The sequence below is a fragment of the Stegodyphus dumicola genome, chromosome 5, assembly GCF_044657685.1.
Source record: "Stegodyphus dumicola isolate Sdum_Otavi_A_Nest chromosome 5, ASM4465768v1".
Taxonomy (NCBI): Eukaryota; Metazoa; Arthropoda; class Arachnida; order Araneae; family Eresidae; genus Stegodyphus; species Stegodyphus dumicola.
In genome coordinates this window covers 28,592,200-28,617,530 of record NC_140772.1, presented here as the reverse complement: position 1 = coordinate 28,617,530, position 25,331 = coordinate 28,592,200, and the positions used below count along the sequence as shown (strand labels likewise).

The following is a 25,331-nucleotide window of genomic DNA, read 5'->3' as shown; positions in this document are numbered from 1 at the left end:
AAATATTTTTCGACAATTCGCAAAGACATTAATGAGTTGGAATTTTTTTATGGAAGGGTAGGTCGGATAATCCAAAAATATGCCAAATTCTGATGAGTCGAAAATCATTTTAGGAATGAATATCCTTTTCCTCATTCTGCCAAAAAATGAAACCATTGCGTTTGCTCTTATTTGAAATAGAAATATCCAGTCTGAAGAGTGAAATAACACCTTTTGAAAGAATTAAAATATTTTCATCTATTTTCTTCGTACGAGTTTGTACTTGACCGTATATTTTTAATTTTATTGCAACTATTTATTTCAATGGTATTAAGAAAATGAAATTACAGAGACACCACTACGACTAACATTTTAAACATCCCGGCGTTGAAATATAATTTAATTTGATATTAAAAAATCATTCCCAGAATACATCAAAGACACTTCTTTCTTTGAAATAAAAGAAACTGCAGAATACGCACTTGGTCTTTAATGAAAAGAGAAGCTGCGTGTGGACTGTTTCTGCAGGCATTCACTAAAATTTCCAGCACCTTGTTTTCCTTCATCCTTTTGAGGACTTCTTCGGAAAATGAAAGATTAGCCAGTGCTGCAGAGGATAGTAGAAACACTTCACTGCTTTCTGTCTTTGAAGCTAGATCTAAAGAAAAATAAAATAAAATACAGTCAAAAGTCTTTAAGCCGGACTCGTCGGGACTTCGGCGATTCCGGATTATCGGTTTTTCCGGATTATAGATCATCAATTTAAATGTGGTAAGATGGCATGCAGAAATTATAAAATTAAAAATATGAAACGGTAATTTATTAAATAAAGAGCAATTATGATCTAAAGGCTATCAAAATTTACAAAAAAAAACTTAATATTTATTTGTTTACTTTATTAAACATTTCTTTAAACGCGCGCATGCGTAAAGCATACATTACGCATAGTCGAAATTAGAAAATTGCAACCAGAAAACTATTTGATGCGTATTCGTGATATTTATAATGACGAGGAATTTGATTTAAATCATATCAAAGACGGAGTACATCGAGATGAAATACTACATTTAGTAAGATATAAGCAGAATAAAATAAAAACATCTGCCCTGAAGATAAAGATAGATTTAAATCATATAAAAGACGGAGTACATCGAGATGAAATACTACATTTAGTAAGGAATTTATAAGCAGAATAAAATAAAAACATCTGCCCTGAAGATAAAGATAGTGCTGACAGATCAACTTCCAGTTCATTGCGCGACGCGACATTCCCCCCCCCCCCGCAGAGCAGCGTGAAATTGATAAACAGATTTCGGAATGGTTAAAGAAATAAAGGATATGCATTTATCCATTTTTTGCAGAAAATCTACTTTTTGTCTGATGGACATCGAAAGATGCTTTCGCTTTGTAGATCCTTTGGCAGCTCCAGAATCGGAAATTCCTTTGGACATGATCGAAAGTTCAAGCTTACTTTTATAAAATTGCTCTAACAGTCTGCAGAAAATAATAAGCCGGATCCAATTAGAACACAATCTGCAACATTAACTGAAATAGATAATTAGATAATTTTAGCTTAGCTTATACCGTCCGTTATACATTAAACGCGCATGCGTAAAGGTATTATGCGCATGCGTAAAAGCATTGTGCGTTTACGCATGCACAGAAAGTTTCTAGCTTTGAGGTCCGGATTATAGATCATTCCGGATTATGGACGTCCGGATTAAAGACTTTTGACTGTATATGTATATATAGTCATAGCGCAAATCGGTTGTTGTTAACTATAGTACATTGCCATGTGCTGGCCTTTAATAGCATTTTTGGAATTGATGTAATAGGGCCTGTTTTTAAAGCAGAAATCTGTTAGACAAACATTTTACCGTTTCACACTGTGAAAGTTACATGAAAATGCTGCAAAAATGTTTGTCGTTTCAAATTATGTTAAGCCTAGTCTTCTAAACAATTAATTAGGGTAGAATTGTGGCTTTCGTGGTTCCTGTAAAATTTTACAATGAAGATGAGAATCTCGTGGTCTTGATATTAATCTCCACGAAGCACAGTATTCCTAATAAATCAGGAAGCTTTCAGAATACTTCTTAGAATTCGTTTTGCACTTTCTGGAGTGGAAGTCTGTTAGTTCTAGCAGTGGCTGCCCGTGCAAGCGAAGCATACGGTAACTGAACACTATAGTTTGAATCTTTTTAAAATTTGACTTAAAGACTCTTCAATCTGTACGTTTTGTATCTCTGTACAGTCCATGGATAAAGAGCATACTGACGAATGTATTGCACTATTTTCTTTTAATTTTATTGTTCTTAAGTATTGGAAAGCAAGATCAATCTTAGCGGCCAAATGTCTGGCATTTGTATAATTAAACTGCTACAATAGAGAATTAAAATTATCTAGGCACACACGACGTAGAATTCAAGATTTTTCAGATTACTTGGTTAAAGCTGGATTTTTTTTGTATTTTAATATTTAGTTTCTACCCACAGATTACTGAAAATACAGTAAACCCTCTCTAAGACGATTTTAACATAAAATAAAAATATAAAAATAAATCCAGATTTCACTCAAACAAAAACAACAACAATCCCCCCCCCAAAAAAAAACACTTTTATTCATTTGGAAAAATATTTTATCTAATAAATCTAAATAAAAAAAAAACTGTGTAATAAATGCAGTCTTGCTACAAATATTTTGTAAACTTTGAGAGCTGATATCCCCCTTTTCTTTGCCGTGAAAACATAGCATACTGCGTATCTGATTTCCAAGGAAATTTGTTCGAAATTGAAAAATACTGGTTTATACTATATACTATATACATATATATAATTCATTCAGTAATTTTAAAAATGATACGACCAAAATTATGCACATTCATCTCCAGATTTTCCGAAAGTCTTTGAAAAGAGGGGGGAGGGAACACAGGAAGCAGAAGTAACATATATTATAATTAATAGAAAAGTACTATTAGCAAGTTACCTGAATTTTAAGAGGAATTTAATATTAAGTTTATTTGGCTATGTAAATTAAATGAATATTCAAAATAAGAAGAACACACTGCAAGTAACATGAGATCAAACATAATTAGAAATGAGGAAACTAAATTATAAATGGAACTACAGAATAATATTTACAAAAACTTTGAACAGTATCATATTGGTCCCACTAGCGTTAAGAAGTCGAATAGAACTACTGTTTTTTTGGGGTCGGGAGGGGGGTAGCAATTTTTCTATCTTTCCGCAATAAACAAACTTACCAAAACAGGACCTTGTTAATCTACAACTCAGTTTGTCCGCCCCAGGGTAATTGGAAGTTGATTTTACTTCTATTCAGTTATTGTTATGAAAAAAAAAAAAAAATTGCTAGAAACTTACTTGCGATGGACTTGACAAGCTTGTCGGCATTTTGGGTGATGCTGCGAAGAACGTAACTACTTCCATCTGTCCAAGGAGCCGTGATCTGCGCCACGAGGCCTGCAGCTTCACTCCGAGCCCCTTCCGCAGACTTCTCGTCGCATAAGACATCACACACACAGTCCACGCCTCCACTCTGTAAGAAAAGTTCCAAAATGTAACAAGCACACGTAGAAGTACAGAGGCTGTTCACACATTTTTTAGACGATGTACTATATTGTATTCACAAAACTAAATTACATAAAATTCTTGTATTTTAAATGTTCTATTTGACATCCCTTATTCTGAACTATCTTTCGACACCGCAATTTCCAGGATAATAATGCCTTTTGAAGTGGCAGAAGAGGTATTCTATCCCATTCCTTACGAACAGCTTTCCAGAGTCCTGTTGGGGTTTTGGGACAACGTTTGGATAATGCAGTTTTTTAAAAGTCCGAAAGCACAAAAATCCATAGGTGACACATCGGGAGATTTAGTAGGGATATCAGTGAAGGGTATGGCCTTGATACCAGTTTTTCGTTCCATTTCTTTTAGGAAATTTACAGTAGATTTTGATGTGTGACTGCTAGCTTTGTCCTGATGGAGTCTCACAAATGGATGGCACTGTGGGTAAACCGATGGTATTTCATTCAGAAAAATTGGCGATAAAATATGTTCCTGATAGTATTTGGAGTTAATCTTGGCTTTTTTTTTTGCACTCTCTTTATTTTTAACTTGCCATTATAAGAAAAACCAGCAACAATCATGAATCCCTTAGAAAAACTTTCTTTCGATTCTTTGAACCACGTACTTAAATTTTTTTCTCCTCTTTTATGATAATAAATGGCTCTTTTTTTTGTTACAATCATTTAAATACACCCATGCTTCATCTATTGTGACAATTGTTTTCCACTTTTCTTTGGATAAGTGTTTCTCATATAGAATTCTGCAGCGTGTCCTGTGTTGAGCGATATTCTTTGGAAGAAGACAATGCACATTGCGTTTTTTCGCTTTCTTAAGATTTAAATTAATGTTTATCATTTTGTTTACAGTTGACACCGAGCATTTTAATGATTTTGTAACTGTCCTTTGACTAGAGGAATTTTCTTTAAACATTAAACAACGTACGTTTGCAATAATCGAAGATGTCCGTTTTTTCCTTGGATACTTGTTCGGAATTTTTGTGCCACTTCAAGCGTCAATTTGATGTTTTTTTTTTTTTCTTTCTTGTTGATGATATTACCTATCGACGCTTTAGATATCACAAAACCATGACTCTCACATCGTTTTTGGGTAACGGAGTATGCATATTTTCTTCGGAAAGAGTGTAAATGTAGCCTTCAAACGACTGCTTTGTTAAATTCGCCATTTTGAATAAACAAAACTTTCAAGCCACAGACGATAAATTTGACTTTTAAAAACATAGTGAAATTGCAATTACTTCTTTTGCAGCAAACGAGTTTTTATTACCGCTTACTAAAATCGTCTAAAAAATGTGCGAACAGCCTCTGTATACAACATGTCATAAAATACTATTTATTTTCTTTGAACAGAAATGCTAATAAGAGCAATATGAACTTTTTTTGGTGTCAACATACGTTAACATTACACATGTTCAAAATGATCAGCATTAGCGGCAATACATAGCCAGCAATGTTGTATCAACAAACAATGCTTCTGATTCTCACAGGAAGGAAAGCGTAAATAGTCCGAGTTGCATGTCTCGTATCATCTAAAGTCCGTGATTTTTCTGTTCGATTTCCTGAAAGTCTACAACACGTCTCTACAGCTCCTTCAATCAATGTTGCTTTTTTCCTCTGCCGTATCGTCATTTCTTCACATCACACACAATTCTTTCTGCCTCAAATTTGTCACACAATCTTGCGGTCATTACACTATAAATTTCTATACTCTATTGCCTCTGCACTTTACACATATTCTCAGTTTTCCAATAACGATTTAAAATCCAGTTCCGTTGCACGAAAAAAATCGATATTGGCTCCTGCCATTTTGTGTGTATCAGTGCCAGCCAACTGCAGGACGGGAAATAAGATAAATGTTTACATTCATGCATGCATACTCAACGTAGTTTCAAATACATACACAACTTCAGTACAATACAGCTTCAAATACAAAATGTCCAATCAAATTATATTCAACACTTTTCTTTGTTATTAGGGTTCAAAAAACGTTGATATTACAGCTTCAAATACAAAATGTCCAAACAAATTTCGTTCAACAGATTTCTTTATTATTAATGGTAAAAAATTTAGATATTATTTTCGGACGCACTGTATCTGTTTTATGTTTGTTCGTCTACAATTATTAAGCCCTAAATTTTATTTTACCACAACTTTGCACTGAAGACAAGAAAGAGTTCAACTACACCGGCTATTCTCTCATAATTTAATTATTAATTTTTATTTATTGTATTTTCGTAGCAAAATTTAATAATTGTATCGTTAAATTTCGTGCAGAAAATAATAATTAAAGCAGGTAAATTGAAATAAATATAATATTGAACTTACTGATATAATGTCTGGAGGATTAATATATTAAAATAATATTGAACTTACTGATATAATGTCTGGAGGATTAATATATTAAAATAATATTAACCTTACTCAACTATCGCGCTCGGTAACTTCTCAGTAAAGACTGGAATTTTTCCAAGTCTAGCTCGAATTATCATTACCTTATGCATGTATAGCTTGCCAGTTTGGTTAAATTTCTTAATTTTGGTCACATACTATTTTTTCTATATTAAATCACCAACGTCAAGAGATTACATTAAACACCGAAAATTTTATCGTTTATTGGAAGTTCAGCAGATTTATTGGTTAATTACGTCGAAGAAGTCGAAGGCTATCAGAAGTGCTTTCTTTGTAGAGGATGTTCTAAGGTAAATTGGCTGATATTTCTATTTCAAAAAACCATGAAAAACTCGAACAGTCAGCAGTTCAGCAACTAAAAACTGAACAAGGATCCAGTGTTTCGCGGGTCTAGCCTCTTATGGATCTAAACTGAATAAGTATAAAATGCTTGAGGGATTAGCTGTTTTGACCATTAATTAATTTTGAAAAATACACAAAGGTATGTAGTTCATCTGCATGGTGGCCAAAGTAACCTGGTTCACATTTATGGAGGATAGTGAAAGTGATTCTTGTATGTATTTCTTCTCCTATAGCTAAAAATATCCAATGCTTTTAGGAATCATGTTTCGTTCGTCAAATAATAGCCCTTACCTAATTTTGCTCGAATTGTTTAAATTGCTTATGTCCGAGTAGTAGCATCAATCATTCAGATCATTTGCAGTTATGATATTTATTTTAAGTTTTAATAGTAGTTAAGCTTAACTTAAACACTCTCCTACTTTGATTCACGTCACATATATTATTATCTCATATCAGAAGGTTATGCAAATTAAAGCACATATGACAGTTTACAAGCTAGCGAAGGTTAACTCGTGCTTGAGGGAAAAACCGCCTTACTATTCGTAACTGTTAACGCCGCTCCAGCCGTCTGCGTTGGGAATGGTTTAGTTTTGGTCGGAAGCCACATCGATTTCCATTGCCGTCTGAGGCTGATAAGTACCCTTGTGGGGATTAGCTATGAATAAAAATAGGCATAATCTTTCAGAAGATTTGGTTTTGATACTGCATTTGACTCAAGATAAGTAATTGTTAACAATTACTGTCAGTAAGGAATGGATCTTTAAGTGTGTAGACTGTCGCCTTAGTTGCAACCCACTAGGAGAGCACGATAAAGCTTCTTGAAGTTTAATCTGTGTTTGTTTAAGTAAATCACCGATTGTGGTCAAGAAGCTAGATACACCGACATTTAGGAAGTCAGATGTAATGAAGAACTGCTAGGTGAAGGTACTTTTAAGAATAGTTTAAGTATTAGAATTGCACAATAAATAAACAATATGTATATATAATGCATGAAGAAGCAATAGAGGAAGAAAAGGGAATAAGATTTTTACCTCTTCAAAATTCCTTATAGAGGCAGGCACACAACTCAGCACAGTGAGAGCTCTCAAGGCACACGGATGCATTTCTTTCCATTTGGTCTCCACACAAATAATCAGCAAGCATCGGACAGCTCCAAGCTAAAATACAGAACTAATTTTCACTTATAAATTCGAATATGGGTTTACTATTAAAAAACAGAACTGGTTTTTATACTGCCTGGAAATATTTTTTCCTTTTAGATATAAATCTTATTAAGCTTGGTATAAACTCAAGATAGATGTTCAGGTGTTTTTCGCAAGATTCAGCCATTTGCAAGGGGTATATTTTATATGTATCATCTAAAACAGAGGAAATACAATAAAATGTCTCTAAGACGGCTACCCGCTGTTCTATATGTTTCCGTCTGCCAGGGCAGTTAACTATCTAAGAAATACGACGCTTAATACCAGTGTTTCTTTATGTTTTCAGAAATATTAGTTGTTGTGAAAGCGATGATGGTCGCTACAAGAGGATTCACTGTAGTTATTGATCCACAGTGAAACTTCAGTTTATGAACTTAATTCGTTTCTAATGACTATTCTTCATACTAAATGTTTATAAAACAAAACAGTTTTCCCCGTAATTAATAAAAAAAAAGGATTAATTCATTCCTGGACTCTAGATGATTGCCTATTCAAACTTTACAGTAGTACTTCGCTCAAAAGTCCCTAACCCCTAAACCGATAAAAAAATCAAAAATTTCATTTAATTTTATTGTACCTATAAAAAGTAGAATGTACGAAGAAAATTGCTTAAGTGAAAAATGGCGAGCAAGATGCTATTGTTTGGATGCGAAATTTCCTTTCATAAAAACATCAGATATTTTAAAGGCGCATCTTCTAGCGCCACTCGACTCTGCTTGAGACCCACTAGGCTTTTGTTTCATTCAGATGTTTCCAATGTGAATTTTTGTTGCTTACATTTTAAAATATTTCTAAATTGAGATATGGCATTATTACTGAAAATATTTATGCTGTACTGCTTTATTAGGCTGTTTCTGTTAGATGAAAACTTTGCATCTTGTCCTATTTTGCGCAAATTTCACAGATCAGATAATTAGGATCCTTTCCTTTTTGTCTTATGAAGATATTTCTTCCACGATTGCTTTTGTTGAGTTCATTTTTATGATTCTCTATAATGTCTTCTAGTCTTTGTTATTAACTTCTCAGACCATGGGTTTTTTGTAGAAACACAACAAAACACTACAAAACAAAAAACGACCTAAGTGTCAGTAAGCGCGAAGTCTCTGCCCGTAACCCAAATGGTCATAATTTCTTCCAGGGCGAAGTCACTTGCTGCAGCTATATTAATAAGAGTCAAGCAATGGAAGATACTAAAATTTTTCCAGAAGGTTCTGAGTATTAAACGTGATGTAAGTTGTAAGGATCTTAAGTTTTACTAACGTTTATTTTATTTTAAATCTTTACTATCACTTCTTATTTTCTACTTCCGGCCAGAATTAAAAGCTTTAACTTATTTATGCAAATTTGTCTGGCGAACGCCAAGTACTTAAGTTGTGGCTTTTTGCCAAGCGAGAGAGAGGAAGGAGTTAGTCGAAGCAGGCCGCTTGCCTTAGCAGTTTTACTCGGCTGCTGGTTGCCTTCCAGGCCAGAGGTTTAATCTTCTTAATAATTTTAAACGTATTGTAGTGTTAACAGTTCTCTGTACTACATACGGCTTCCTGTTAATATACGGCCAATCTTCCACGTAGGCCCTTGTTTATTATTCCAAAGTTAAGTTAGAGTTTAGTTAATATTTTTATATTCTTACGTTCAGACCACAAGTGGTTGGTCTCTGTATTCCGAATTCCGGAAATTATTGTAAAGAGTGGAAAATAAAGGGTTTCGTATACCCTTCCTGTGTACCTTGTCTACTTCCCCATTTATTGAACATAGCTTTAGTAAGCTCCCTGTTCCGAGTCAGGTTCTTGAATGTTCCCCAAGCAAGTAAGGCGGAACACTGAACCTGATAAAGTTACCTCAAAACACCTTTGTAATGTTATTATAACGATAAGCAGTTTAACACATGTTGCCGATTTAAATATTCGTAAATCCAGTCAGCTTTCGTCATCCGAGGCATTTACGTTCAAATAAATTGTTCGTGAACCGAATCATTCGTGAAGTGAGACGTTCATAATCTGAGGTTCGACTGTACTTCAATTAATAAAGAGAATTATATATAAGGTCCACGAAACCTTTCGTCATGACTATTTCTATGAGAAGACATACAATTTTGAAACTGGCTAAGCGTTTTTGAGAACTTAAATAAACATCTTTAAGTGTGTGTGTGTGATTATGGCAAAGCCTCGAGGGCTATCTGCCTAAGAGGAGGGATGCCTTCGTGGAGGACTTTCTAAGGGAAACTGGCTCGTATACACGTTACACACGGGGAAAACCACGAAAACGCCCATGCAGCCAGCCCGTTCGCGGGTTCGAACCTCGGACCGAACTACCAGTGTTCAGCGACTTTACCGCTCGGCCGCTGGTGGGCCCTTAAACATCTTTAAGAGGATCATTTCCACGAAAGACGAAATCCCCCTGAAACCATAGGTAGTTGTCTAAAAGAGTGTTTACAGTATTTAAAAATTTTCCTTATTTAATTCTTCAAAAGTCTGAAGATATAGCATTACTTTAGATTATGTTTCAAAGGTCTTTTCAAAGGTCAACTTAACAATTTCAAAATAGTTAAAACTTGCAAGAAAAAAAATATTCTACTTACTTTATATCATTCAGGAAAACAAGGTCGTCAAGCCTGGAGTCAAATACATATTGAAAAAAATGACCAATTTATTACTTTATTTTAGCCGTAATTAGAGAAGATATATGTAGTGACGTACCATCACGTATAAATGTCACAAAAATCTATCGCTTACTTTCCTTCAGATTAGGATTAGGATTTCTTAGACTACGGCAAAGCACACTAGGGTTGTCTGCCTAAAGCGAGGAATACTTTTAAATGATAAATGACTCGTAATCACATTACATATTATAGGTTCTTAACTGTCTAATACTAACTAAAATCTCCTTCAGACCCCATCTGATTGCTAAGCGAGTTATCGCTTCGTCTGTGTAAGTATGAGAAAGTCTTACGAAGTTTTTAAATAAACCTCTTTTTTTATTTAAATTTAACAAAAGGCACAACTTGTGCTTTATGCACAAGTTTTTTTGAATTTTTTGCACAAATTTGAACCTGATTTGATTTTATATCAAACGCCACCATACGGGTACTAAACAGAAAACTGAAAATACAATCTGAAATGGATTCGTAGCCTTGTAGAGACATTAGGATTTTTTGGAAGCTGGAGAAATGAAAAATTAGCAACCGCCTTCGCCGGGAATCGAACCATGGACCTCTGGAATACCGGCCCAGCGTGCAGAACCACTACACCAAAAAGGCACGCTAGGAAAGTGGGAGAAATACCTTATATACTCCCCTTTTTAAAGGACGACTGGGGTTTTCAGGGAACCCAATCGCCAAATCCTGGGTGTGGAGAAACCTCATCCAACACCCTTTTAGTTCGGGCGCCACTGTAGAGACATTCGGATTTTTTGAAAGCTGGAGAGATGAAAAATTAGCAACTGCCTTCGCCGGGAATCGAACCATGAACCTCTGGAATACCGGCCCAGCGTGCAGAACCACTACACCACGAAGGCACACTAGGAAAGTGGGAGAAATACCTTATAGCCTTATACTACATAATTTTTCTTAAGCTGGCTCGAACTTTAATGGCGAAATTGAACTTCGGCTAGCAAATTGCTATTGTCGGGATATTAACAGGCAGAGCTAGGCGATAGAAAGTGAAGCTACGAGAGTCGCTGCCAAAAATTCTCTCATTAAAACATTCAAAAACCTTGCCTTAAATACACATAAATTATCTTAGTGAGCGCTAACGAAGGAAGAAGCTATAGCATAGAATCAAATCATAAAAGTGGGTTAACATAAAAATATCTTGTAACTTTGGGGCCTTTTTGAGGGGATTTTTGAGCTGATTCGAACTATCAGTGTTTAATAATCTTATCCACTCGGCAATTGGTGGACTCTCAGATTAGGAATAATATAGTTTCGTAACAGGCCAACATAATGAGCTTTTCTCAGAAACAGTTAAAACTCAAAGTCACGTGTTTAAGATACCAGGACACAATGCCGTCTGGTGTATAACTGCAGTTTAAAAAAATGCTTAATACAAATTCTTAACCTCCTTCAGATGTGAAAATATAACGCCGATATAAAACTTTATCCGCAAAGTTTAGGGATTGCTATTTACTAAAGTTCGCTATTTTGTATTCATTTATTTATGATCAGTTCAGAGACTAAGACACTGGAATTTAAATTCCACTAAAGTTATATAAATAGATACTGACCTTTGCCATGAGTTCGCAAAAGACAGGATTTAACCTTCCAAGCAGTATGAGAGCAAAGACAGACCGTTTCAGACTGTTCATATTTGTAGACTTTTCAACGCAATCCACGATTACCTGTTGAAAGACAAATAAAATAAAATAAATAATTTAGCAGAAACAACTAAACCACTTTTTATATACATGTTGGCCATTTGTTATTAAAGGAAAATCAAGATGCAGGGAGAAGCAATTGATTTTTCCTCTTCAAGAGTAGGCCACTGAAGAACTGAGAGAAAAAAGTTGAAAGACAAGAGAAGAGAGATCAAAACTATCTTTAGTGCACATAAATAACTTACGACAGAAAGGCGAAATGATTACTATTAGAATTTAAACAAATTTGATGCAGTACCTGTAGATGTCTAAGAAGAAGCTGCTGCAGTATAGTCTGAACAGACTGCTGAAGTACTTCCAATTCAGTTTCCATTTTCGATTTCCACTCTTGCCCTTTTTCTCCTCTGAAAATATTATGTCAGTTTTAAATACCATTGTTGGCAATGTTGTTTCAAATTGATTAAAAAAAAAAAAACGAGAATTCTATTTGAATGAATATATTTGTATTATACTGAAATGCAGAAAAATTGAATTTTCTGATTTAACTTCATACGTAGAGTTAATAAATCGGCACTTTTACTGCAAAAATTCTCACTCATAACCTAAATTAATCTAAATTAAATTAAAATTACTAGTGCTTGTTGGAAATCCCCTTCAGCTTCTAATTTCATTAATGGGAAATATAACGAAAATGCTCATGAATTACATTATGAAATTTTAATTTGTAACTGGACTCATTTAAATCATTGTACATTTTCCCTTTTTTAAGTAACTGTTTCAGACGGCTGGTTCGCACAAGCGTCTAGTCTAAAATATAATCTGAAAAATCAGATTGCAGAATAGATAATTCTAATCTGAAGAATGAATCTGTAGATCGTACAGATCTAATAGATATTTCTGAAAGTCTAGTCAATATTTAAAGGAGTTGAAGAGACATCAGGCCCAGTAGCGTAGTGGCTAGCGCGTTGCACAGCAACACCACAGGTCCAGGGTTCGATCATTTCCGGGTTGGGAAAGGTTGACTCAGCCTTTCGTCCCTTGAGTGGGTCGATAAAATGAGTACCAAGTTCGCTTGGGGACTAAACACAGGGTGTCCTGCGACAAACTGACCACTTGTCCAGGGCATATGCTCATGCACCCCGAACCCACGGTCAGGAAGCAGATATCGGAACACTGTAGGCCATGGCCCACTACTGAGTTTAGTTAACTAAACTCAACTGAGTTTAGTTAAGAAAGATACCTTTCAGACCAATATCAAATGCAGTATGCCCATTAAAATTGCTGCATCAAAAAAGAAAGCAAAACGCAGAATCTTATTCATTATACCTACACAGTATAATAGAACACGTACAGAAAAAGCTTTCACCTCTGGCAGCAACAGCAGCTGTTATCCGGTTATGTATCTTGACGAACTCGGCTTATATGACAGATACGGATACATCACTCAAGCTTCAGCTTCAACTCTGTGCCAGAGTTTATCATTCGTAGTGGTGGCATGTTTTTCAGCAACCCAGATGTTCTCAACGAAATAGAGATCTGGAGAATATGCTGGTCAGGGAACAGTCGAACTCTTTCTGCATCGAGAAAGGCATACAATCGGGCATTATCTAAGATGACGTCACACAGGCGTCGAAGACAAGACATAGCCACTGGCCTCAACACAACAGAAATGCACCGGCCGCTGTCCACACTATCGGTTATGCGAACAAGAGGTGGCCGGAATATGGACTCATTGGCATACCACACCATTGGAGGTGCTTAGCCCCTATGACGATGACGAAAGCAAAGTGGCAAATTTTGTTCCCCTCGGTGTCTCTACATTCAGATCCGTTCATCACGATGCTATATGCAGAACGATCGACGATTTAGTCCGTTTTGCTGCAGATGTCGTCGTTCTGCACATGAGCCAAGTTCCTGACTCAGAGTACGTGAAGTGGCTGTACGATACCGCGACTGCGAGAAGACAATATATCTGCCCTGTTAGGCGTTAGTGGCCTACGGCCGCTGAGATCTTGCATGGCGTTCAATATGGCCTTGTTAAACCCATAGAGTCCATCTAGCCTGACGGTCATAGATCTTGACCAACACGAGCAGCAATGTTGCGAAACGCTATACCGTAGCCCCACAAGTCATGATCCTGCCACGGTTCAATTCCGACACGTGCTCGTAAAAATTTCTTCTTAAACAAGGCATAATACGACTTTTACACAAACAGCCAAAATTCAAGTGCGATTTCTAAATTGAAGACCCACAGTACTTTCTTCTTATTTGGGCAAAATATAGATAACATTACTCATATCTGCTTTGTGAACATGTGCTGAAATACTAATCATTGGCATATCCTATCATATTTTATCTTTCATGTAAATTTGATGTTTATTGCATGCTAGTTTTATATACTTTTAGGAACTCGACAAAAGAAAATTATTCTAATATTATTCTAATTATACAAAAAATTGCAGTTATCGATAGTAGTTGACAAAGATTGCTGACTTAGACCATTTTTACCCGATTAAAAATTAGGTTAAATCGTCGATTTTTAGGATTGTATGTAAATAGAATTTAGTTAGAAATGAAATTTCAAAATTTAGAATCTTTAAAAACAAAATGTCGTAATTCATTTTTCTATATTATTATATATATATATTTTTTTTTCTTGACACAGAACATATCATTTAGAAAGTTCCATTCGAAAATTTACGTTGCGAAGCTTTTAGTAACATTTGCATCTAGTACTCAAACCCTTAATTATAATTATACGATCAGAAATTTTGATAACATTTCTTTCATTGATATTTATTTCTTAAGCAGTCCTATAAAAAACTTAAATATGATAACGTTTCTCAAGTGTAACACACAAGTAAAATTTTCGTAATGTGAAATTTTATCTTTTTCTATGGATCTCTGAGTAGTTATTCAAGCGGCAGTCGCGTATACATTTCGAAGCACTTATAAGATTTCTTCTATTTTTTATTCATAATTTTCTATTATACATAAAAATTAACGCATACAAAGATTTTTATTATCTATATCTACAGTCAACTTCGATTTACTGGAGCAATACTAGAGACGTCGTTAGCAATTACCTCAAAACCATGGTTAATGCGAAGGCAATTAGAAAACAAAGGAAAGAAAAATAATAATTCTTATAATTAACAGAAAAATATTATTAACAATTTATATATATTTTCAAACACTTTAATCAGGAAAATAATTTGGTTATGCAAATTAAATCAGTATCCAAAACAATTCGTACGTTCTGAATTACGTGCAGTTAAATTATGCAATTAGCGAATAAAAGCAACTCTTAAATATTGTTTCATCATCATCTGTCATTGCTGTTATCCCACAAATTTTACTTTTAGTATTTTTCAGACAATTTTGTTTTTACGCTGATGGTTTGTGACAGTAATTTTCTATTGTTCTGCATTATACAGGCTCGATTAATCCGTATCCGACAAACCGAAAGCTAATTATAGTACTCATATTCTCTAAAATCTTCAGTAGTATTTTAAAACAATAAAATGGTGAAATATCTTACTTGCTGACTGTTTCCAAAAGTTCTGCGCAAGTTGTTTTGATTCTTGCTTCAACCTGGAAATAATCTTATTTGAAATAATAATTTCAGGATTAAAACTGAACAAGAACAGAGATGGTGTTCTATAAAATTTAATCCTTTTATAAAGATTTGAAATACATTTAACTCTATACATATAAGTAATACTATTATACCTCATAATATTTCAACCTAAGTGGCTGAAAAACTGATTACGCAGTTTCAAATAAATTATTATTCATTATAAAATTCGACTACAAACTCGACCATTAGTGGAAATAAATTTCATAAACGAAATTATTCTCGCGAGTTTTGCACCTTTTGTAATGGAGATTGAATATTTTTGTTTAGGATAGATAATAAAATGTCTTTTTAATTACTTAGTAGTTAATTTTAAGCGAGTATTTTATTTAATTTAAATGTAACAGTGCCGTTATGCTAATAATAAATTGAAGTTTTAACTTAGGCAATTAAATAACCTTTATATAGATAGCATAGAATTTTAATAATACGCTGTCATTTCGAGGGAAGTTAGGCACAGATTCCTCTTTTTCAAGAGCAAAATGATTTTGTACTAACGGAGTGCCACTGTTGAGGAAATTTTCTGTCTTTTTACTTCCTTGTACGAAGTAAAGGAGGTATTGTAATCACGAAAAATTTCAGATGTCATATTTCTATGAAAATATCCATTTTGACCGCTATCGAATGCAAATTAACGTTTTTGCGTGATATCTATACGTAAGGACAAACAAAGGAATCATTTTCCCAAAAGGGATTTAAAATGGATTCAGAAGAGATTTTTTTCGTGACGTTTGTACGTTCGTATGTATGTACCTCGCATAACTCAAAAACAAGTAGCCTCAGAACTTTTAAATTTTATATATAGGACTACTACAACATGTAATTGTGCACCTTTCTTTTTGGTTTAAATCGGCCGCTCCAAATGTGTATAAGCTATAGGATGATTTGGGGAACATTTTAAGCCTACAGGCCTGGTTCTTGTGGGATTACGAAGCAATTAGAATCTGTTGTCGTAATTAGGATCTGTAAATTATTTCAATAGATGTTCCAGGAGTTATCGAGAGTCTTTGTCCGTTTGTTCACTGATCCACTATATAAAAAACTTTTGATGTGGGTTCTATATGAACCGAACTGTACGTTCTTCAAGATTATAAATATTGTTACGTTTTTCCTATTCTGCTTTTGACACCAGTTGTTGCGTTTTCAACATTCCTTCACGTTCGTACGGAGTTCGTAGATTTGGAGTGAATAACATCGACACTGGATGAAGTATCGAAACGCACTTTATTTATCAATATTAATCAGGACAGCTCCAAAACACTTTTACAGTCGTCGACGATCTACTATAAACACGCTGGAACAATCAGCGACACAGTCTTCATACTGTCAGGCAATAACGGTGGAGACAGCTTCCTGCAAAGCACCCGACTCTGCTGTTCGGAGTACAGCTCCCGACTCTGCTTGGTCGTTCTCGGAACTCCACGTACTCTCGAGACTCTCCACGCTACAACTCGCGATGCACTCGAGAACACACAAGCACAGCTCCCGGTTCAGTCGTTCCCGGAGCTCAACACGCTCTTTCGACGGTGCACTAACAGACTCCTTTGGTGCACTCGACGACTCAGTCGGCACTCGCTGGCCGGCTGTCAACTCGATCGACTCCGCAGGGATTGACTCGCTAGACGAGGCACAAACACTCTTGATAAGAGACACACTTCCTGACTGCAGACCAGCACGGTTTATATAGCTTTCAGCTTGTGTTCGGGAACATTCTGGACTAAACCGGTAAGAATTCGTTCCAGAAGGTGCTCCAACCGTCCTTGGTATATCGCCAATTTTGTCGCCAAATGGACGATTTCTCGTCAAATATAGCAACTCTGCCTTCCCTTGCCATTTTATGGCAACCCTAAAACTGCTTTGCGGGGAAGCTATCTCACCGCGCCTGTACATTTCGTAACAATATTAAGTAACTGATATTTAATGTTCATTTTCAACAGCCACATTATTATTGGGTGTTATAATATTAAAAGGTTTAACACTTTTGCTTGCTGTATCTACAGTAACAATGGCAGAAAATAATTTAATAACAGAAAATGATAAGAAGAATGATTAAATATGGGATGCAGCAAACCAAATAATTAGCAACTCAGTAAGTAACTTGCACGGTTTGATAAAAGCCTACGCCTAGGCGATAATCAGAGATTAAAGTAGCCAAAATTAAATCAAGAAGCCTCAGAAAGAATTGTGTGCGTTTTCATAATCCTGCTTAAAACAAGGAGATTATGTCGTTGGGGACTCTTGAAAGAACATTGTGTTTTAAAGGTTCATGATTTTTCTAAGGGCCCTAATTATATAAGCGGAAAAATTTCTTTTTTCTAACCTGAGAAATTTGTTTTGTATTGGCTGTCATTTTCAGCAGTTCCACCACTGAAGAACAAAACTGGGCAACTTTCAAAGAGAAAGGTGTGACGGACAGTTTCGTCATTTTCAGCGATTCCAGCATCTCTTCTATGTGTTTCTTTACTGCACTTCCTGCTTCCCATATTCTTTCGGCAGACTCTGCAGGAAGAAAATAAAAATTTATTTCAATAGATGTTACTTTTCTAAATCAGACATTTTTTACATTTTGATTAATAATTATCAGACACTACTGAATTTATTAATGTGTTAGTTTTCTGTATTTACTCTCTTGACAAAATGTTAAGTAATAAATGAAAGAATGAGAACGAACTTGTGAGGTTTATCTATTTATTTTTAACTAATAGTTTGTAGAGTTCCTCACTTTGTAATTCTAAGTTACTTTTGGAAGTGAAGAATCTTAAGAACTGATAAGCGAATAATAGCTTGAGTTCGTGTGACAGGAAACAACAAGATAGAAGGTTAAAATAACCATTTATTATTCCAACTAAAGTTTAACAAAACTCCGTCTTGGAGTGTACAATAAAGCCGACACTTGGGCTTTGAACTTAAGAGACTAAGAAAACTAATCTAAACTAAAGAGGTATAGCCGAAGCTATCAAGATTCTAACCGAGTTGGCTCCTTAACGTTAATATACTGCGCAGCTATCAAGGGCCTAAAGTACGGCCGAGCGTGATAATAGCTTACGAGAGAGTAGCCTAAAAAGGCGGACGCGTGTAGACAGAATACCTGGCATCGCTCTCACTAAGGCCGAAGAACTTCGCGGTTAAATACCGCTCTTCCTCATTATGTATTCAGACGTGATTCTAAAACTACGTTCTGGCCAGAACTGGTAAGTTGAAGTTAACAATCGATAGGAAAGGAAATTTAACTGCTAACAAAATTAACATAATCCTTACAAGCTCATTTTAAGTTGAAAGACTTTCCTATTACTCTCTTTTCACCAACGCTTTTCATGCCTGACTTTCAGGGTCGACGGAATAATATATAAGAACGAAAAAGCTTTTTCCTAAATCAGAAAATACATTTTGTATTCCTCCGAAGTAAAAGAATAAATTTGCAATACATTTTCTAACCATGATTGCGCAATTCCTGAAAATTGCGGTCAAAGCCTTCTTTCGTTATTGCATGAAGATGGTTCATCACATGGCTTTGAACGTCTGGAATATCCAAAACTGATTCAAGTCGAAGGCCCGGCCTTTATCATGAACATAGAATTAAGAGTCTGCCTAAGCAGTTTATGGGTGTACGCGACAAAAATCCTTTACCATAAATTTGCCTGAACATCTTTGTTTGCGTTACCTGGCGAACACCTTAACTTTTTGGATATTTTCTTCAGTACGAAGAGCCTAGGCTTACTACTTCAAACAGCCTCTTCAGTGGAATCCAAGCCATCCTGAAAATATTTAAACCGTTCATACTTACTTAAAAGATGAAGTTTCATCTCCGTAATCTTGTTGAATCATGTCGAGATTTGCTTTCACAGATTTACCATGGCGTGAAGCAGAATTTTAAATTTACATCTTCAGTTTACAGCTTTTATTACATCATTGCATATCAGACTAACAGAAAAGATTAACCGAAATTCGCAAAGATTATCTAAGCCACGTTCAAACATACTTAAACTAGTAATATGTTTTCCACATTTCGAAGTTTGCTCACTACGACGTGTGGGAAATTTAATTATGTCATTCACAGAATTTTATTTCCACACATTGTATAAAGGAAATCAAATACTGTTTGAATATAAATAAACTAGAACGCCCGGAAACCACTGGCGGTACATTTCTTAAGAGCCACCGCTAGCTCAATAAATAAAGGTGATTTAAGTAATAAAATGTTAATCTACATGTCAAAAATCTCTTTGTACACAACATTTCTTGTGTAGATTTTTCCATCGTTTTTAAGCTCGCCTTGCAGAGGACCATCCATTATTTTTATTTTAGGTCCGTTCTTTCACGAACTCTTGAACAGGCAACATAAAGTTGACCGTGTCCAAATGCAGGCTCAGGTAAAAAAATGCCAACAGGCTTAAGCGTTTGGCCCCGAGACTTATTGATGGTCATAGGAAAGGCAAGTTTTACAGGAAATTGTCTACGTCTCAATTGAAACGGCAACCCTGTGCGTGGAAACTTCACCCTATTGGCTAGTACAGTTACGTAAGCAACCAATAAACTATCGGCGACAAACAGAGAGACATATATGGGGTAAAGTAACATCATGTCCTTCGAAACGGCTGGCTCCCGGGCTTAGCGAAGCACACCGTTGGATTCCGCAGGTCCGTAGCACGCCATTTTGACCCATTCGCGTCTTATTGGGACTTAGCCGAGATATTAATTATAAACTAATTTTCCGCTACGTTTTCCCTACATTCTCCATTTTCTTTCTTGGGTTTTCCCTGTTAGAGGGATTTGGCTACGTGCCAAATGATTTTTCCTGGAATGTCTACGGAACGGCGCCGAGTTGAAATTCGAGACGCATATCCTCGGATTCCAAAAAATTCTCCGAATCCATCGATACCGTTCTCATCTTCGTACGACTTTAATCGGCCGAGATATTAATTAAAAACTGGGTAAACGTTTATTTCCGCGCTCATTTTCTCCGAGTGGCAACAATAAACTATCGGCGACACACACTTTAGCCACTTATATATATAAAAGAAGTATATAGTACACTTACTTGTAAGGGTTAACTTTTTTTTTCTATATTTAAAAGTATATTTAGATGTTTATAATATACTAAATAATTAAAAGGGTAGTTACAGATATTCAATTAAGAAAACTAAGGCTACTCAGAAAATATGTACGGATAGTTACCTTGTGCATTTCCAACTGCTAAGGCATTAGATATCCAGTCTTCTTTGTTTAATTCTTTAGCTTGCAGAGCGTTGAGGCACTCGCTTTCCGTCAATAACCGGATTTCTTTCAGCCAACAAGACACCGGATTTTCTTTCGTAGGACGTTTTGGAGTACTGAAAATTTTAAAAGGTGGAAAAGTATTTATCATTACCGAGTAAGTTGTGGCTTTAAAGAAGAAAAGTGCAATTAAACTGAACATTACGCAATCTCAGTATATGCAAGGGTATTTTATTTCTAATAATACCATATCTCTTGGTAAATTCCCGAACTTTTTTTGTTGTGACTACTTTGTTGAATACTGAGATAAAAAGACCTCAGGATCATACATATGTAATCCTTACGTATCATTCTACCAATTGTTATCAAAGTGTGGCCTTTAAAACCAGTTTTTTTTTTAACTTCTTGTTTATTTTATCTGCAATTTCGGTGATCGTAGCAAACCATGCTCGCATCAAATTTTATGTGAAATTTAGTAAATCTGCTATTGAAATTACATGTGTTTCGTACGGCTTTTGGCTGTGATATCGGAAATATTTTTTTAATGACTCTCGTGTTTACTTGTCAATCGAATTTAATTAATTAAAGATGACAGGTACAGGCAAAAGAAGGCCGATACCTGTGCATCCACCTATTCAAATCAGATATCGCCGAGCCTTGCTAACTGATAAGCTTCCGCCCCAGACGGAATTCCGAGGAAGAACATTCCGGGGCGGTCTGTGGGTGTCCCACCCCTTTTCATCTACCCCGAATCTCTCGAAATGATTTTGGCTTGTCGCGTATTTTGAGCACTCCCTTGCCTCACATATATTACATGCTTACAAACATCCATGTCTTCTCTGGGATTCGAACCCGGGTCCTACGGTAGGGCAGTTGCCTGAAAAGCAATTAAAGATGACAAGAGTTAACTGAGAGCAAGCATGAGCAAAATGGCTAAAAAAATTCGAAACCTCATCCAGACTGAGGAGACCGACCATATTTTTGGCACTATAGTATGTCGGGTTATTTCACTGGTCACCAACAACCATCGAAACCTAATCCAGGAAGCTCGTCACCTTACAATTCATTAATTCGCAGACAGTGACGAAAACTGACAACTGACGTTGTTTCTCAAACAGTTATGAAGTTTGCGAGACTTTTGAACAGAAAATTTGAACTTGCGCGTTGTTGTCAAGATGTTTGTTTTTTGCTCTTTTCCCACGCATCCCTAAACATCTGCAGTTTTAGTAAATAGTTCATAGCTATCATCTCGCCTTACTTACCCATTCTATGCACTTCACTGGGATTTTGCTTCATTCTTCAGACTGAAAATAAAATTGAAAAGACGACATTTTGGAGCTATGCTTGACATTCAATGACAACTGCAAACAGTCGTCGACAGCTTTAAAGAAAAGGCATGGAAAAAACGATGCTATCTCTGTATACATTTGTAAGACGTCTCTTCTAAAAGAAATGGCAGCTAAATTAGAACGAAAAAATCCATAGTTTAGGTGTTCAATGCGTTCGAGAACCCTAGCACTTCTATAGTTTTGAACATCATGTTACTGAGCCTAAATAACTAGTTTATCTATTCAAGATATGCTTTAAGATGATAATTATTAAAAGACATCTTTTCGACCTGAAAATATACAATTAATTGATTTTTTTTTTCATTTTAAATTCCCATAAAAAATCATCGTTTCTATATATTAAAACTAATTGCATTTGTTCATATGATGTCCTGAAATTATAATAATTACAGTTCCTTACTTAAAAGTAACGTAACTTTCAAAATTTCAGAATAAATTATAACATATCTTAATTTAGATTTAATATTTTATTTCAGTCTTATACGAATAATATACGATGGAGATACTTGAGCGAAAAAAGGTATTTTTCCGCTAAATTTTAAACTGTAGAAAATTTCTGAAATATGAAAAAAGGCTAGACGATGAAAAATTTAAAAATTCATCCTGAGTCTTCTTTTTTTATTATATCCGTATATATTATATATTGTTTGATGCCTTCTCCATGACATTTACCGCCTTCTAATGTTCAGATACAGGAAAATCTCCCTAAGACGACCACTCATAACTAAAATGTTTTGGTCTTCTGCGGAGGTGGCCACCTTTTAAGCAAATAATGTTCAAAGTTAATAATTTACGTTCTCAGACTTGCTGGTTACTTTTAGCGAACGTACAAGAGTTTTTCTTGCATGTAGCTGAGAACAAAAAATAAATATCATATCTGTCATTTAACATGCTATTTAATATAATTTAGAAATCAAAGTACTTACGAATAAGGAGAAAACGTAACGGTGGAATCATCTGGAGAAAACATTCTCCTTGCATGAAGTTCCAAAGACTTATTTTCTTCTTCCTCCATTGGACTATATACCTTCTCTCTTTGATAACAAGAAATTGATCTTTTGATTTTCACTGCTGGTTTGCTGGATGGCGTCGTTTTGGTTTCAGATGTCATCAATGAAGCAACTGAGGGTTTTATTTCTGAAGAACTAATATGCTTAGACTGTAGTTTTAAAGATGTATTCTCTTCTTCTTCCAGTGGACTCCATACTTCTTTTAGATAGCAAGATGCTGTTCGCTTGATTTTCAAGGTTGGTTCACTAGCAGATAAGGTCTTCGTTTCAGAAGTCACTGGCATGTCAGTCTGAGACCTCATCTCTGGAAGGCTTCCAGGTTTTTCGTCGCGGTTATTGTGTAATGAAAATAGGGTCTGGGTGACTGATTTTTCGTCAGGCTTCGAAGATTGAATAGTACTTACTTTGCATAATTTTGGTCTAGGCCTTTCATCAAATGAAACTTCGTCTTCCGAATCAGCATATGGAATATCGGTATTTGAAGCTCCAGGATGAAGACGATTTTCAAATTTTGGGCTCTCTACTATTCGTTTGTGACAGCTGGCTCTTTTCTGCAATGAATTAATATCCAATGCTAAGCAATTCTGAACGTCTGTAGATTGCCCACTAAATGGATTATTTGAACTCTGTGGTGGACTCAGAATGACGGGAAGGATTAATGACTGCGAAGGATTTTCGACGTTTGTTTCTGGACTCATATCTTCATAAGGCAATCGTCTGCGTACGGAATGCCTAATATCAAGAAGTCTATGAGGAGTTTGTCCACTTCTAGGCAAACTTTTGTAGATCCTTTCAACATCAAAACCTTCTTTAGGCGTACTTGTGTGTGGACCACTGTCAGTCATATTGCAGCAGAAATCTATAACAGGGGTTTCATTTAGGGGTGGAGAAGGGGCAACTCCTTTCTTCGATTCTTTCATTTGAGAAAAAACAGGAGCAATCACTTCTTTTGCTTGAGAAGGCGGAGGAGGAAGGCCTACTGTATGAGGAAGTGCGGCGAAAGTTTCCAAGGATTCTGGTGATGAATCAGAAGCAGATTCATAGATAGGTGTCGTCTCTTCAGCAGTGGCTTCAACTTTCAGTAGTCTGTTTCTGCCAGGTGTTGTCAATCTCTTGAACCAATTTGATGTCTTCTTTTTATCTGACCTATAACTCAAAGACATAAAAATTAGGCAAAATTTAATCTTCAATTACGTTAGTTTAATGGAGAAAATATCTATTAAAGAAGGAAACGAACATAATAATAAATATCATTATGGCGTATAATTTGCAACGAGTGAAACTTATTTAAACACGAAGCAAAAGTATCGTTAAATTTTTAATGCAATATTAATTAATAAAAGTCCAGAAGCATCAGTAATTACTATAGTAATTAATAACAGTAATTAATATAATTTAAGAAGCGGTCGTAAGTAATTAATATGCAGCAAGCAGTAATTGATATAAATCTACTGAACAGTGGATTACACACCTTTTGTTCCGTGTTCCACTGCTATTTGTTTGTTTGGGTTGAGGAGTCTTTTTCGTGCAGTTTGAAGGCGTGATCGTTGGTTGTGGATCCGGAGGTGGTTGCGGAGCAACGCGCCTAATTTTGGCTTTAGGATCTTGCAGTGACACAACAAGTTTCTCCTCTTGTCCTTCTCGTATGGGATTTGAAGTTGAAATAATGAATGTGACATCTGAATCGTTGTTTTCTTTCCATTTGTCTCCAAACTGGAAAGGAAATTTTTAATTTCAGTTTAGTATAATGTCACATATAGTAGTCATATTTAAAAGCCATTAAAAACTGAAATCCTAATTTAAAATTCTTTACTGAAAGCGATAAAATAATCGATGAAACATTTACATATAGTGCTCGTTTTTGGAAAATGTTGATATAATTATTTTTTTCAGGCAGTATAGAATTTAAAAACTCGAACAATAATATTTATAAAGTATGAAAATAAGTAAAGGAAAATGTTTGTAATCTGATCTTTTTATTCACATTTTAGGTCTACCCGTGAAACAGACTTTACCTGAAAGAAAAACAAAAAGGTCGGTTTTATGATCACAAATAATTAAATTGACCGTTATTCACTTAAAACAGAAATTTTTCGGGCAATAGAAGCCAAAATTTATTCAAGTCAAACAAAAACGAAAAATCAAGTAATGCCGCTAAAATGTAACATGGATTCAGAGCAAAAGGTAGCAGTGACAAACAATAGTTTTGCTATAAAGGGGAAAGTAATCCTATTTTTATTTCAAAAATATTGTGATTAGGGATTGTATTTGTGTTTTGTTTGC

At 35.3% G+C, this 25,331-nt stretch overlaps 1 protein-coding gene across 3 annotated transcripts in view; it reads right to left on the bottom strand.

Moving 5' to 3' along the window:
* Positions 1-25,331, bottom strand: part of LOC118197716 (uncharacterized) — a 146,838-nt gene that overhangs the window by 29,280 nt on the left and 92,227 nt on the right. For all 3 annotated transcript variants that reach the window (XM_035369248.2, XM_035369247.2, XM_085816521.1), the window contains exons 3-12: positions 24,520-24,761; positions 22,965-24,194; positions 20,651-20,805; positions 17,796-17,974; positions 15,380-15,432; positions 12,137-12,242; positions 11,749-11,862; positions 7,360-7,485; positions 3,357-3,531; positions 462-637 (exon numbers count right to left, since the gene is read on the bottom strand). In XM_035369248.2, the coding sequence (XP_035225139.2) occupies positions 462-637; positions 3,357-3,531; positions 7,360-7,485; positions 11,749-11,862; positions 12,137-12,242; positions 15,380-15,432; positions 17,796-17,974; positions 20,651-20,805; positions 22,965-24,194; positions 24,520-24,761 (2,556 nt within the window). The remainder of the gene's footprint in view (positions 1-461; positions 638-3,356; positions 3,532-7,359; positions 7,486-11,748; positions 11,863-12,136; positions 12,243-15,379; positions 15,433-17,795; positions 17,975-20,650; positions 20,806-22,964; positions 24,195-24,519; positions 24,762-25,331) is intronic.